The 14,331-nt window shown below is 40.2% G+C and overlaps 1 protein-coding gene across 4 annotated transcripts in view; it reads right to left on the bottom strand.

Annotated features, from left to right (window-relative positions):
• ggt5b (gamma-glutamyltransferase 5b) overlaps positions 1–14,331 on the bottom strand; it is a 42,140-nt gene that overhangs the window by 15,116 nt on the left and 12,693 nt on the right. For all 4 annotated transcript variants that reach the window (XM_066650344.1, XM_066650343.1, XM_066650345.1 and 1 more), the window contains exon 3: positions 559–654. In XM_066650344.1, coding sequence (XP_066506441.1) covers positions 559–654 — 96 coding nt within the window. The remainder of the gene's footprint in view (positions 1–558; positions 655–14,331) is intronic.

Raw genomic sequence — 14,331 nt, 5'->3', positions numbered from 1 at the left:
AGATAACTTAGAAACCTACACAGCTCAGGTTTCCGACACGGAAACACCTCAGGGCATAGAAAAACCAGTAAGACCTGCTGTCTGAGAAGATAAGGAGCTTATCTCAAGCAGGACATGAACAGTTTACTTTTCACTTTAAGACCTGCAAAAGATATCACTGCACTATCGTCTCAGATTAAAGAAGCTGATGGAGATGTATAGATGGTGCACCTTTGAACTGTGTGTGTTTTTTTTATGAATTTACAAATACCCTCATGTGTATAATTCATGCTCACATTTTCAAACGCCCAGATTAATGGATCAGTTTTTAAAATGGGGGTTTAGTATAGAATGACAAATCCAGGTCAAGTGTCAGTGTAACCACTGTTTTAGAGCATGGAGTAGAATGAAGAGAGGTAACGACTGATTTGTTTATGTAATATTGTGTTTGTGTGATTTTAGAGAAACACGCTACTGATGTTTAAACTGTGGAGACAAATAAAGAACATGTCATTTCAGTGTTCAAATGGCAATAAAACAAATGCTCTCTGAATATCAGAGAGAGAGAGAGAGAGACACCTGTCATGAGACTGAAATGTTCTGGACAACGCTTCAACAGATCTAGATTGGAAGTCTTTGGAACAGTTTCCCTGGAGCTGATCACCTTCACTTTTCCTGAAAAACAAAAGACGGAAAAAGGGTCAGAGAACAAAGGAAGATTGTGTTCGAAAGATTCATATCCTTTACACACTAGGAACTTTCTGTTTCTCTAAAACAAAAACAAAATATGGAAAACTATAAAGTAAAGTAAAAGACAAAAAAAAAAAACAGACATAAAAATTATAGAACGAGGAAGACTTTACTTACACAACCCCCACTCCCCCACCCCCCTTTCTGACTGTTGTGCTCCTCTTCTCGGCCCAGCAGCAGTCTCTCTAATGTCCATCCCTTTCACCCTGATTTTGTCTTTGAGAATATCTTCAGATCAAAAACCTCACCATGTGAACTTCACCCTGCTCCATCACCACTTCTAATATCTGTCTCACTGACATTTCTTCCATCAAATAATCTCTGACACACTTCTGGCTGTGTTCCTGCTCTGAAAAGTACTGCCGTTGCCCCTATCAATAAAAACCCTGGCTATGACCGCTTATTTACGGAAAATTTATACCTGCTTTTTGTCTAAAGTTCAGGAGAGTGTTGTTGCCTCACAGCTGCAAGATTTTTTTTTTTTTTTGAACACTTTATTTATAGTTTTAAATCAACTATACATAAAAGAGAAGTAGATATTAACAATTCTAATACCCATTCCCACCCACTCTGAGGCAAAAAAAAAGGGAGATAAAAGAAAGGGTGTATGGTAACGTAATGCATATGATAACGCATTTGACCTATGCATCAATTGGTAGCATAGATTGGCCTGTTTCATTGTTTATATTGAACCAACTATACATGAGATCTATAATAAGCACTGATTGGACTGGGGTACTGTATAGTTCTATGTATGAATGGATCCAATTGGACCATGTATGTATAAGTGAATTAATCAGATCATTCTAGAAAAGGAGCCCAGATTTGAATGTATTTATCCCTCAAACCTCTTCATTTGTATCTCATCTTCTCTAGTGGAATTATAGCAAGTACTTCCATTACCCAAAATTGAAATAAGGATGATTTGACATATTTCCACCCCTGGAGAATCAACTTCCAAGCCAGCAGTGTAGCAAAGGCCTTGGCATTTGTCTGAAGGGCAGTAAACAGTTCTCCTAATGGAGATACTCCAAAAACAGTGGTTATAGGGTTAGGATCTACTGTCCTACAACACATATGGGAGAGATCCTCAAAAACCTCGTCCAGAAATTGACTAGTGAATTGCAGGCCCAGAACATGTGTCCTAAAGTGGCTGCTGCAAGATTTCCTAAACACCAATAAGTTATTTAAGTCAGAGACTTTGCTCCTGTTAATGAATTGTAATGATGTCCTCTGACTCTGGCCATACTTGTCTTAATTCTTCTTGATCTTGTTCTGGCCCTTGTTACAGTAAATCATGAAAAATCTTTTGACAACTTTGCAGCATTGGAGACTCTACCACAGTGTGATCTTGGTTCACATACTGTTTAATAGATAGGTCTAAAATAGTGATGTCTGGGAGACACTGTACTAATTGCTTTGGTTACTCATGGGGTTTCTTACTCAGGGCTTATTATCTACATGCTGCTCCTCTTTCCCATGGTGTAAAGCTCCACTGCTATGCTGACGACACACACACACATATTTGTTGTTTTTAAACCCACAGAATCTTTCTCACCATCCACACTGCTGTCCTTTGCCCAGATGTTAACCCTCTGGAGTCTGAGGCATTTCAGCCACATCAGATTACATATGCTTTGATATTTTAACAAATTTCACCTACCTAAAATGTATGTTTCCAAAAAGCTACACAAGTTAATATTCAGCACAAACCCAGCAACAATAGTCTGTATGTCATTCAACTGTTATTTGTATAAATTAACTCTAAAGCTAGACTTCCCAAAAAAAAAAAAAACTATTTTCAAAGGTGTTGATATATTGTAAAAAACACAATGTGAACATTGACACTAAGTTTTCTTTTCAGCTCTTAACTTTGTAGACATGGGTGTTGGCTACACACTGGCATTTACTTTCAGACAGTATATGTAGTTTTAATCCTATATTGTTACAGATGTGACGGTGACAGACTGCTTTGGAGCAGCAAAGCCATAAATATGAACTTCAGCTGTGTGCTTGAAAGCAACAGGGAGCATCCAAATTTTACTACAAGCTGTTTATTTCTCTATCAGCTGAGCTCTGTGTTTCTGCGCAATTATGAAACATTTACTGTCAGCTTCCCAAATTCCATCGATGGAATATAGTACTGAACTATCATAGCATTGACACTAATCAGCACCAAATGTGCTTCAGAAAAATGAGTCAAATATATTTCACTTATTCATCACAAAATAAAGCCGTTCCTCCTCGGGCAGCCAAAATGTGTGACTGCACTGTCTTGGAGCTCCATACTCAGTGTCACGATTCACGGAGGGCGGACTGACGGAGGCGGACGCACACGCTAAAACACAGATATTTTATTAACAAAACAAAGAAACTTTAACAGAAAGATAACACACAGGGAGCTAACAGAGACAAACAAAGGGAGGTAAGCAGACTAAACTAAAATACAAAGAGCTAGACAGACTAAATTTAAAACAGAGAACTAAAGCAAACAGGAAAGACAGACAGACTAAAAAACTTGACAGAGATACTTAACAGAAACCTATACTTCACAGAAACCTAGAAAGCTAAGTAAACACAGATAGCTAAAGCTAAACATAAACACAGAGCTAAATATGAAACCTAACACAGAGGGCTAGAGAAAACACGACAGACAGACTTAAAAACATGACACAGGAAACGACTGAGACAGACAGACCAGACTGGGTAACATGACACGGCAAAAATGGAGGAGGACCAACATGACTTGGGGAGTGAAATGATTTTCGGACTTGGAACGAGGAAACAAAATGAATGACCGATACGAGGAAATGACACAAGGGAACTTAAATACATCTACCGGACAAGACACACCTGAAACAGATAACGAGGAGTATGGACAAGGAGGTGGAACAAAGGCGGGACAAGTGCGGAGACATGGACAATAACAGACAGAGCCATGTGCTGAGAGAGCACATGGCAGGGAAAACAGACATGACAGGACGAGGGCGTGACACTCAGTGTGATTTTGCACAAGTTCTGATTTATCCTGCTGTTGAGAGTGCTGACTCCAAAGGGTTAACACACATATTATATATATGTGTATTTTTTAAGCTAAATGGAATATGCTAAAAAGTTTTCTTTGTTAGTTCCAAGCCATCTAATCTTTGATGATTCAAAGAGCATCATTCCTGCTGATGAAATCACAGTCAGCGAATCCTTTACTGTGTGAAACCTATGTGTCCTATTTCACACCTGTCTCACCTTTGCTTTGCACATGAAATCACAGACCAAGAATTTTCCCAAAATGTTTAGTAGTCTGCTATGCGACGCCACAAAACTAATCTGAGGATTCACACATTAGCCTCATTCAAAGATTCCATCCATCCATTATCTGTAACCCTTATCCAGTTCAGGGTCACGGTGGGTGCAGAGCCTACCTGGAATCATTGGGCGCAAGGCAGGAATACACCCTGGAGAAGGCGCCAGTCCTTCACAGGGCAACACAGACACTCACACGTTCACTCACACACTCACACCTACGTACACTTTTGAGTCGCCAATCTACCTACCAACGTGTGTTTTTGGACCGTGGGAGGAAACCGGGGCACCCAGAGGAAACCCACACAGACACAGGGAGAACACACCACACTCCTCACCGACAGTCACCCGGAGGAAAACCATGCAGACACAGGGAGAACACACCACACTCCTCACAAACAGTCACCCGGAGGAAACCCACACAGTCACAGGGAGAACACACCAACTCCTCACAGACAGTCACCCGAAGGAAACACATGCAGACACAGGGAGAACACACCAACTCCTCACAGACAGTCATCCGAAGGAAACCCACGCAGACACAGGGAGAACACACCAACTCCTCACAGACAGTCACCCGGAGGAAACCCACGTAGACACAGGGAGAACACACCACACTCCTCACAGACAGTCACCCGGAGCAGGGATCGAACCCACAACCTCCAGGTCCCTGAAGCTGTGTGACTGCGACACTACCTGCTGCGCCACCGTGCCCATTCAGAGATCCACTGCTAAAAATAAAAGCAGGTCCTGTAACCACACATTTTACATTAGTCTACAAATTAAAAAATATATATAAATTATTCTGGAGAGCTCAATATTTTAAAAATATGAGCTTTATTAGGTTTAAATGGTACACCACTAAAAAACAGCCAACCCAAGCAAATTATGAATGAGAATAATGTAATATTTCAATATATGGGCAAAGTGTTTAACATAATGCTTAGTCCACATTACATTTAAACTACGTACATGACTTTACAAATAATTTAGGAAGAGTTTTTTGTGTTTTTTTCACCATTAGTCACAATGAAAATATTTAAGCCCACTATGCTACATTTAAACCAACATCTGCATTTCATTGAGGAGGAACATGTTACACACTGCTGTGCCCAATCTATAACACCTTTTCAAACCATATAGTCTGGATTAGATTTTATAATCAAGTACATGCAAAAATGGAGAAGTCCAGTCTTGCACACTGATACATTTTAATTTCTCTTCAAATTTGAACATTAGACAATACATTGCCTCATTGTTTGGGATGAGGATGGTGGCACAGGCAGTTGCAGTGGCCCCTCTCTCTCTGTGAAAGTTTGTGTTCCTGTGTTTGTTTGTCTATCGCATGTCTGCTAAAGTGTGCAAAAATGCTGCTGCCTTGTGGCTAAAAGAAACACATCTGATCCTGGATCATGAAGTCACAGAAAAGCTTTAAGATCGCTGTCTTGTCCACCAGAGTAGCAGATCACCAGACTCACCAGCTGGTCTTCACACAGGGAGGTGGTGCCAGAAACAGTGTGAGAGGAAACAGAAGTGGGGCAAGCACACATTCTGGCCAATGTATACTCATTAGAACCATATTGTTATCCTGAGATTGACACTACAAGAGGTTAGAGATTGCTGTGTGTTCATTTGAATGGAATCCTGGATGAATGAGAGTATCCCGGAATCCACTATCCAGCTAGCTAGGCTAACATGCTACAGTGCTGACAGAGTGGGGTGGGGTGTATGCTTGGTGCCAGAATGTTACTGTCATTTACAAACACTGTTCTCCTCTGTTGGAATTATAAAATGCTGACCCTTTTATCTACCAAGGTGGGTTTGCATTGATTCTGATTATCAAAATACCAAGAGAGAAGCACTGAACTCTCGCACCTCCAACATCGATGACGCTGCAGTCAAAAAAAGTCCACAGTCCAAAAAAAAAACACACGTTGGTAGGTGGATTGGCGACTCAAAAGTGTCCGTAGGTGTGAGTGTGTGCGTGAATGTGTGTGTGTCTATGTTGCCCTGTGAAGGACTGGCGTCCCCTCCTTTCATTAGTTGTCAGTTATAATCATTTAAAATATATATATATACATATGATATATATAAAATCAATTAAGAGAAATAAACTTGAAATATATCAGTCTATGTGTAATGAATGAGTGTAATATACAGGTTTTTAACATTTTAAATTTACAAACAGACCCTGAACCACACTGCAACTTTGCAAACAGCTCCAAAGTGCTGCCAAGACCATTTCATTGGCTCTTGGGTTGCTGAAAGCTCTACTTTTAGAAATTCACTGCTGAGACAAATAAATGTAAACTCAGCTTGGATTTTAGACCCATAACTCAACTCAGACTCACACTACAGTGACTTATATGACTACAACTCAGATTATAGTGACTGATCACTAAACTTACACTCATTCCAGATTTGACCTTGATTCAAATTACTCTAGTCCTTTTCCCCAGCTGGCTTTCTTTCTCAGGACTTGTTTGGGCACTTGTTCCTGAACACGTTTGCTATTAAAAAAACCTGCCTTAAGGTAGTGAAACAAGTAGGTGATCCTATTCCAAAAAATATCTGATTTTACAGTTTCCTGCTGCAACATGAGACACACTGAAGCTCTGCAAAGTGATCCGATGGGAATCAGCCCAGGTTTGTGTCGAAGTTCTCAAATTGTGAAGATTTGTGTCCTGCAGCTGGTGCTGTAGAACCTGAGAATGTTTGGATTATGTTTGGACAAAGGCACCAGGGCATATTTCTGCTCTGTATTACTGAAGAGAAAACTCTGCCATCTTTATATTTATGGCATGAATATTGAACTAATCTGATCAACTACTATTTGAGCAGTTCCAAAAACTTTCTCAAAGCTATACAGAAACATATAAGCTCAACATATATATATATATATATATATATATATATATATATATATGTTATTATATGTTTATAAAAATTATATGTATATAATTTTAATTTAGACATTAATATAAACCCCCAGCATCACATTGACGGAAATGTGTGCTGTAAAGTGTAGGCGCTTAATCAACACCATACTTAATTAATGTTTATGTGGATTAATACAATCATATCTTCACATTATTCAGCTGCTGCAGAGATTATATCTTCAATAATCAATATACATTCCAAACAATCATCAATAATCAATATACATTCCAAACAATCATCAATAATTAATACGCATTCCAGACAATCCTCAATAAACTATACACATTCCACACAATCATCAATAATCAATACACATTCCAAACAATCATCAATAATCAATATACATTCCAAACAATCATCAATAATTAATACGCATTCCAGACAATCCTCAATAAACTATACACATTCCACACAATCATCAATAATCAATACACATTCCAAACAATCATCAATAATCAATATACATTCCAAACAATCATCAATAATCAATACACATTCCAAACAATCATCAATAATCAATAGACAATCTACACAATCCTCAAAAATCTATACACATTCCACACAATCATCAATAGACAATCTACACAATCATCAAAAATCTATACACATTCCACACCATCTTCAATAATCAAGGCAAGGCAAGCATGTTTATTTATAGAGCACCTTTCATACAAAAGCAATCCAAAGTGCTTTACAGAAAAAAACAGTTCAATTAAAAGCAAAAATAAAAATCATAAAAGTCCAATAGAACAATTAAAATATTGCAGTAAAAGGAAATACATAAAAAGAGTAAAATGATTAAATGATTAAAATGATTTAAAATGATACAATTAAAGAAAATAACTAAAGTTGTAGAATAAAAGTGCAGAGTATTTTAGACTGAGCTGTAGCCACTCAAACAGCAATGTTTAAAGTCTTCATTTAAAAGTGTCTAAAGTCAGGGCTCTTCTAATATTCTCAGTCGGCTGGTTCCATTTATGAGCGGCAGGACTAACTGACTAGTTCCTAAAGATCTGAGATCTCTGCTCGACTCATATCTCTGTAGCAGATCTGATAAATACACTGGTCCTACCCCATTTAGACATTTATAGACCAGTAATAACAAGTCTATTCTGTAACAGACTGGTATCTAGTGTAAGGATTTGAGAATGGGGTGATGTTATTTTTTTGCTCAGAGTGAGACCCTGGCAGCTGTGTTTTGTATCAGCTGAAGCTGTTTAATGGTCTTTTTTGGAAGTGTCCAGCTAAGAGACCATTACAGTAATCAATGCTAGAAATAAAAGCATGGGCAAGTTTCTCCAGCTCTGGTTTAGTCAGAAAATCTCTGATCTTACTGATGTTCTTAAGATGGTAAAATGATGATCTAGTAACAGCTTTAATATGAGACTAAAACTGAGATCTGAGTTCATTAAGGCACCAATGTTTTGAGCCAGTTCTTTAGATTTGAGGGCTCTCGGGTCCAGATACGTAGCCAATCTTTGTCTTACTGCTGTTCCCATATAGAATAATCTCTGTTTTATCTTTATTCAGCTGCAGAAAGTGGCATCCCATCCAGTTAGTGATGTGTTCAAGGCACTTGCTTAATGAGTCAGGACCAGAGTCGTTTGGGGACAGGGCTGTGTAAATCTGAGTATCATCTGCATATCTGTGGTAGGAACAGCCCATAGTCTTATTGAATCTGGTCAAGAGGAAGCATATATAAATTAAATAAAAGTAGACCAAGAATAGAGCCCTGGGGGACACCACAGGTCACTGGCATGTTCTCTGAAATATTAATTTCTATTTCTATAAAGTAGTTCTTGCCTTCCAGGTAAGAAACGATCCACTTCAGGACTGTTCCTGAGAGTCCAACCCAGTTTGCAAGTCTATCTATAAGAATCTTATGGTCAATGGTATCAAAGGCAGCATTAAGGTCAAGGAGTAATAGAAAAGATACCTTTCCAGCCTCCGTATTTAAGCAAATGTCATTAATTACCTTGTTTAGAGCAGTCTCAGTGCAGTGATTACACCAGAACCCAGACTGCAATTTGTCTAGGCTGCTGTTTAAGGACAAGATGCTAGTGATTTGACTGAAAACTATTTACTCAATGATTTTGCCAGTGAAAGGTAAATTAGTAATTGGTCTTAGTTATTTATCTGAAATTACTCTAATTTTTTTTTTTAGAAGAGGCTTTACAACTGCAGTTTTTAGTGAGGAGCTTGGAAAGACCCCCGACATGAATGAGGTGTTAACAATGTGAAGAAGGTCTGGTGCTACAGTGTGAAACTACAGAACTACAGAACTTTCAGAACTACACAGAGATTCTCACATGTTGTGAAGTCACCAAATGATAACTGCTTGCACTGAAAAGAATCATGGAACAGAGCAGATAGATCTTCACTTTTTTTACTGGCAAGAGATGCATTTAAAAAATGAAAATCTGAAGGAGCCGACTCCAATAAAACAGTTGCAGCGCTTCATTCATTTAGTCAAGTCTCAGTTAAGAGTATAAAATCAAGCCCATGTGCTGTAATAAAATCATTAATTAAGTGTCATTTGTTTGTGACAGATCTGATATTTAGAGCTAACTTAGTAACTGCACTTTCCCACAGAATCTCTGTCTCACATTTTATTTGCTGTAGATTGGCTACATTCACAGAATCTGACCTGAACTCTCTGTTCTTTCTCTCTCTGATATGTACTGGCTTGAGAGAGATTACAGGCACTCAGGGTCCAAGCTTGTTTTGAAAACATGTATGGCTGACATCATCACTGCAGCAGCCAGGACCTGAAAAACATCTCTTTTCTTGACCCTTATCAGCGGACGAATCTGTGTGGAGCTGCTGGCGATGGGGCCATGAGCAAAACTGTCTTTCCGGAGTCGAGGAGCTTGTCTATTCCTTTGAGGTGCTCTTGGCGGTGATGGAGCATGATTTTTCTTAGGGGACAGTCTGGGAGACTGCAGTGGGGAAGTGGCAGTAGATGAGCGTGGAGTAGTAGCTGGGGTGGTTCTTCTTTGCACCCGAGGGCTGGCTGACAGGGAAAGTGCCAGCCTTGTGCCAGCTGATACGAGGTTCTCCATGGCTGCTGGGAGGTTCAGGTGGGGTGATGTGGGAGTGGTGGTTGTGGTGTGTCTGGCAGCTGTTAGAATTGGTTGTTGCCACTCATGTCCAGTGCCTGCTGCTCCCTCAGGTCATCCTCAGTGGTGTCATCAGCTCGTACAGCAGAGTTCCTGGATGTTGGTGCTGATGTGCCACCACCAAGAGAAGTGGATAAATTACACACAGAGAAAATGAGATTGTCTGTAAGAAGATAACACTCCTTTTGTTCGTGTGCAGTCCATCTCTCCTAAAAAGGTCTCTCTTCCCAAAAAAACAAGTTAAAGTTGTCAATGAAGTTCAGTCCATTTGACCATCAGCTGTTCTGTAGCCAGGTGTTTAATCCCAGTAACCTTCAGAACATACTGGTGCCTCCTGCAGGTAGAGGTCCACTGATGAAAAATATTATGTTGAACTTACTGAGTGTGTTAAGGAAGTCATTAAAGTCCCTTTTTAAAACTTCAGACTCCTGCTTGACAGTGTCATTCTTTCCAACGTGTGCAATAATCCTCTTCACATTCGTGTACTCAGTTAGTACAGCTGGAAGCTTTGCAGTAAGTTCAGGGACTGTGATGTTTGGCTCACATTGCACTATGACTTTTGGGTTTGTTGCTCCAATAACAGTGTCGTCTCCAAAGATGACGATGCCTGCTGTAGGTTTGTTAGGGTTTTGGGACCGGCTGACACCTCTGGCACTTTCTGTGTTCACTGCGTTTGTGATTCTCACCAAGGGCATGCAGTGGTTCAGATTTGTTTTTCAGCTGAAGTGAGTAAGACCGATATTCTGGTCTGGTTTTGTGCTGTGATCTCTCAGCAGCAGTGTCAGGTTCAGCAGCTGAAACTGCTGTCATACCAGGAGTAGAAGACAAGACTACAGAGCTATACAAAGCACAGCGTTTGGGTCTAGCTTCAGTCTGCACCCATTGCCCATCTCTATCTGTACTCATGGCAGTGTTGCCATCCACATGATCCTCTGGTCTGCAATTCTGACAGCACATGTGTTTAACAAAATGATGAGGCATTTTACAAGTTTCTTCTACTGTAGCCTGTTGAAACTGTCCTGGTTTTTGGAACTGTCCTGGTTTCTAGAGCAATTGCACTACTTTAAAAAGTATCAAAAACAGAAAATATCCAGTTTTGGCTTCGTAGTGCTGCTGACTTGTGTATATTTAAAAGCTCAGATACTCTATCACAGAAAAACAAGTAGGTTTTGAAAAAATAAAAGAAAAGAAATAAAAGATAGCAGAGCTAAACAGCAAAATCTCTGAACGGCAAAGAAGCAGGAAGCAGCAAATCCTCAATCAATACACATTCCACACAATCCTCAAAAATCATTACAATTATTGAGGAATGTGTACGGATTATTGAAGATTGCATAGAATGTGTATTGATTACACACTATCGTCACAATCCTCAATTATCAGTACACATTCCACACAATCTTCAATAATCAACACACATTCCACACAATCCTCAATAATCAACACACATTCAACACAATCCTCAATAATCAACACACATTCAACACAATCCTCAATAATCAACACACATTCCACACAATCCTCAATAATCAATACACATTCCACACAATCCTCAATAATCAACACACATTCCACACAATCCTCAATAATAAACACACATTCCACACAATCCTCAATAATCAATACACATTCCACACAATCCTCAATAATCAACACACATCCCACACAATCCTCAATGATCAATACACATTCCACACAATCCTCAATAATTAACACACATTCCACACAATCCTCAATAACCAACACACATTCCACACAATCCTCAATAATCAACACACATTCAACACAATCCTCAATAATTAACACACATTCCACACAATCCTCAATAATCAACACACATTCCACACAATCCTCAATAATCAATACACATTTAACACAATCCTCAATAATCAACACACATTCCACACAATCCTCAATAACCAACACACATTCAACACAATCCTCAATAATCAACACACATTCCACACAATCCTCAATAATCAACACACATTCCACACAATCCTCAATAATCAACACACATTCCACACAATCCTCAATAATCAATGCACATTCCACACAATCCTCAATAATCAACACACATTCCACACAATCCTCAATAATCAACACACATTCCACACAATCCTCAATAACCAACACACATTCCATGTTCCAAACCTGGATCCTGTTTATATCTGGGTTCTTTTCTGCATTTAGATTAGATTAGATTAAATTCAACTATATTGTCATTGTGCAGAGTACAAGTACAGAGCCAATGACATGTAGTTAGCATCTAACAAGAAGTGCAGTTGTGATTATTTACATAAAGTACAGTTGTGATATAACATTGTGATTATGGAAGTTTATGAGGGTTAACTTGTGTTTGTGGATGTGGTGATGAACTGTGTTCACAGACAGTAGGTTTGAGGAGTGTTTCTGACCCATGCAGTGATTTCCACAAAAGAAACCTGTCTGTTTTTAATTCAGTGCTGTCTGAGGGCTAGAAGACCACAACCAGATACTGGTTTTGGGCTTTGTCCCTTACATATAGAGTTTTCTCTGGATTCTCTGAATATCTAAATATTGAAATATGAATCTGGGATCTGTTGTTCTCTCTGACTGCATTGAGGTGGTTCTGTCCCGGGACTGACTAGTCCTTCCCAGTCACGTCAGTCAGGTAGGTGGATTGGATATAGAGAAGGTAAGTAATATTAAAGTTCCTAATTTTCTACCTGACCATCTCTCAGCTGTTAGTATGGTGAGTAACATGTCCATATCACCCAATCTGATTAGCACTAATTCATTTTTCAGCATTGAAACTGTGTCTGTTCCCCACAAACCTTGTTATCATAGACACCCAAAATCAGTTTTAATAGCCTAATTAGAAATAACACCAATTCACTGCAGTGAACACAGGGCTTCAGCACCTCCCATATTAAATTTTAAATATACAATATCTAGCATCTAAATCACACTGTGATATCATTACTGATAACAAACTTTATATTATATCTCTTATATTATATCTCTAAACCCAATGAATACATTGCCCTGAATGAGTTCACTCCCCCTGTGTCACGCCCTTGTTCTGTCATGTCTGTTTCCCCGCCATGTGCTCTCTCAGCACATGGCTCTGTTTGTTATTGTTCATGTCTCCACCCTCGTCCTCGTCAGTCTCGTTGGTGATCCGTCCCCCTCGTTATCTGTTCCAGGTGTGTCTTGTCTGTGTCAGGTATTTCAGTTCCCTTGTGTCACTCCCATTTGTCGGTCATTTGCATTGTTGAGTTTCATGGTTCCCAAGTCTGTCTGTCTTTGATTAGTTTCATGTCGTTTCCACTATTGTCACCGTTTCCTTTCCACCGTCATTGTAGCAAGTCTGCCTGTTTCTGTTATTCCTCGTTTTGGTTTGTTTCCTTGTCTGTTTCATCTGTTACTAGTTTTGTTTTTGCCCAAGTCAGTCTTTCTCTGTTTTGTTAGTTCGCTTTAATAAAATCACTGTGTTTTAGCGTTTGCTTCCGTCTCCGTCAGTCCGCCCTCAGCGTTCCTGACAGAATGACCGACCAATATAAGGATGCAGCAAACACAGACAATCCTTTTGCAAGGTGTGCTATTCGCTGGGGCCTGTACAGAATGGCGTCCAGCGAATAGCACAACTTGCGAAAGGATTGTCTGTGTTTGCTGCGTCCTTATATTGGTCGGATATTCTGTCAGGAACGCTGACAGGGGTATGTCCTGTGGGGTATGTTTTAGAGGCGACTGCGGAATGGAGTTGCCGGCTTCAGCACATGCACGCCGCTGTTGCTCAGCGCCTTCAGGAGTCGACGACTCATGAATCGAGTGATTGCTCCAGCGCGAGTCGAAGGATCCGGCGAAAGAAGCGTGCTGGAGTCTCCCCCTCGCTGGAGGATTACCCCCTCAGGTCTGGGGAAATTTTTTGGGGGGGATAAAGGGTAGGGGCTGTTAGCCTCCAACCTCAGGACAACGGAGGTGAGGCTAACAGGGGCGCATCTCTGGGGGATCCATGGTTGATGAAATCCCTCATGAGTGTGCCCATCAGACCCCCTAAACCCTCCACAGCTCCAGCTGCTCCTGTCCCTGTGAAGGCAGCGAACCCAGCTGCTCCTGCCCCTGAGATGGCAGCTTCCTCGGCCGCTCCTGTCCCTGAGACGGCGGCGTCCTCGGCCGCTCCTGTCCCTGAGATGGCGGCTTCCTCGGCCGCTCCTGTCCCTGAGATGGCGGCTTCCTCGGCCGCTCCTGTCCCCATGTA

This window comes from Hoplias malabaricus, chromosome 18 (genome assembly GCF_029633855.1).
Source record: "Hoplias malabaricus isolate fHopMal1 chromosome 18, fHopMal1.hap1, whole genome shotgun sequence".
NCBI classification, from domain to species: Eukaryota; Metazoa; Chordata; class Actinopteri; order Characiformes; family Erythrinidae; genus Hoplias; species Hoplias malabaricus.
This window is presented reverse-complemented; position numbering and strand designations above follow the sequence as displayed.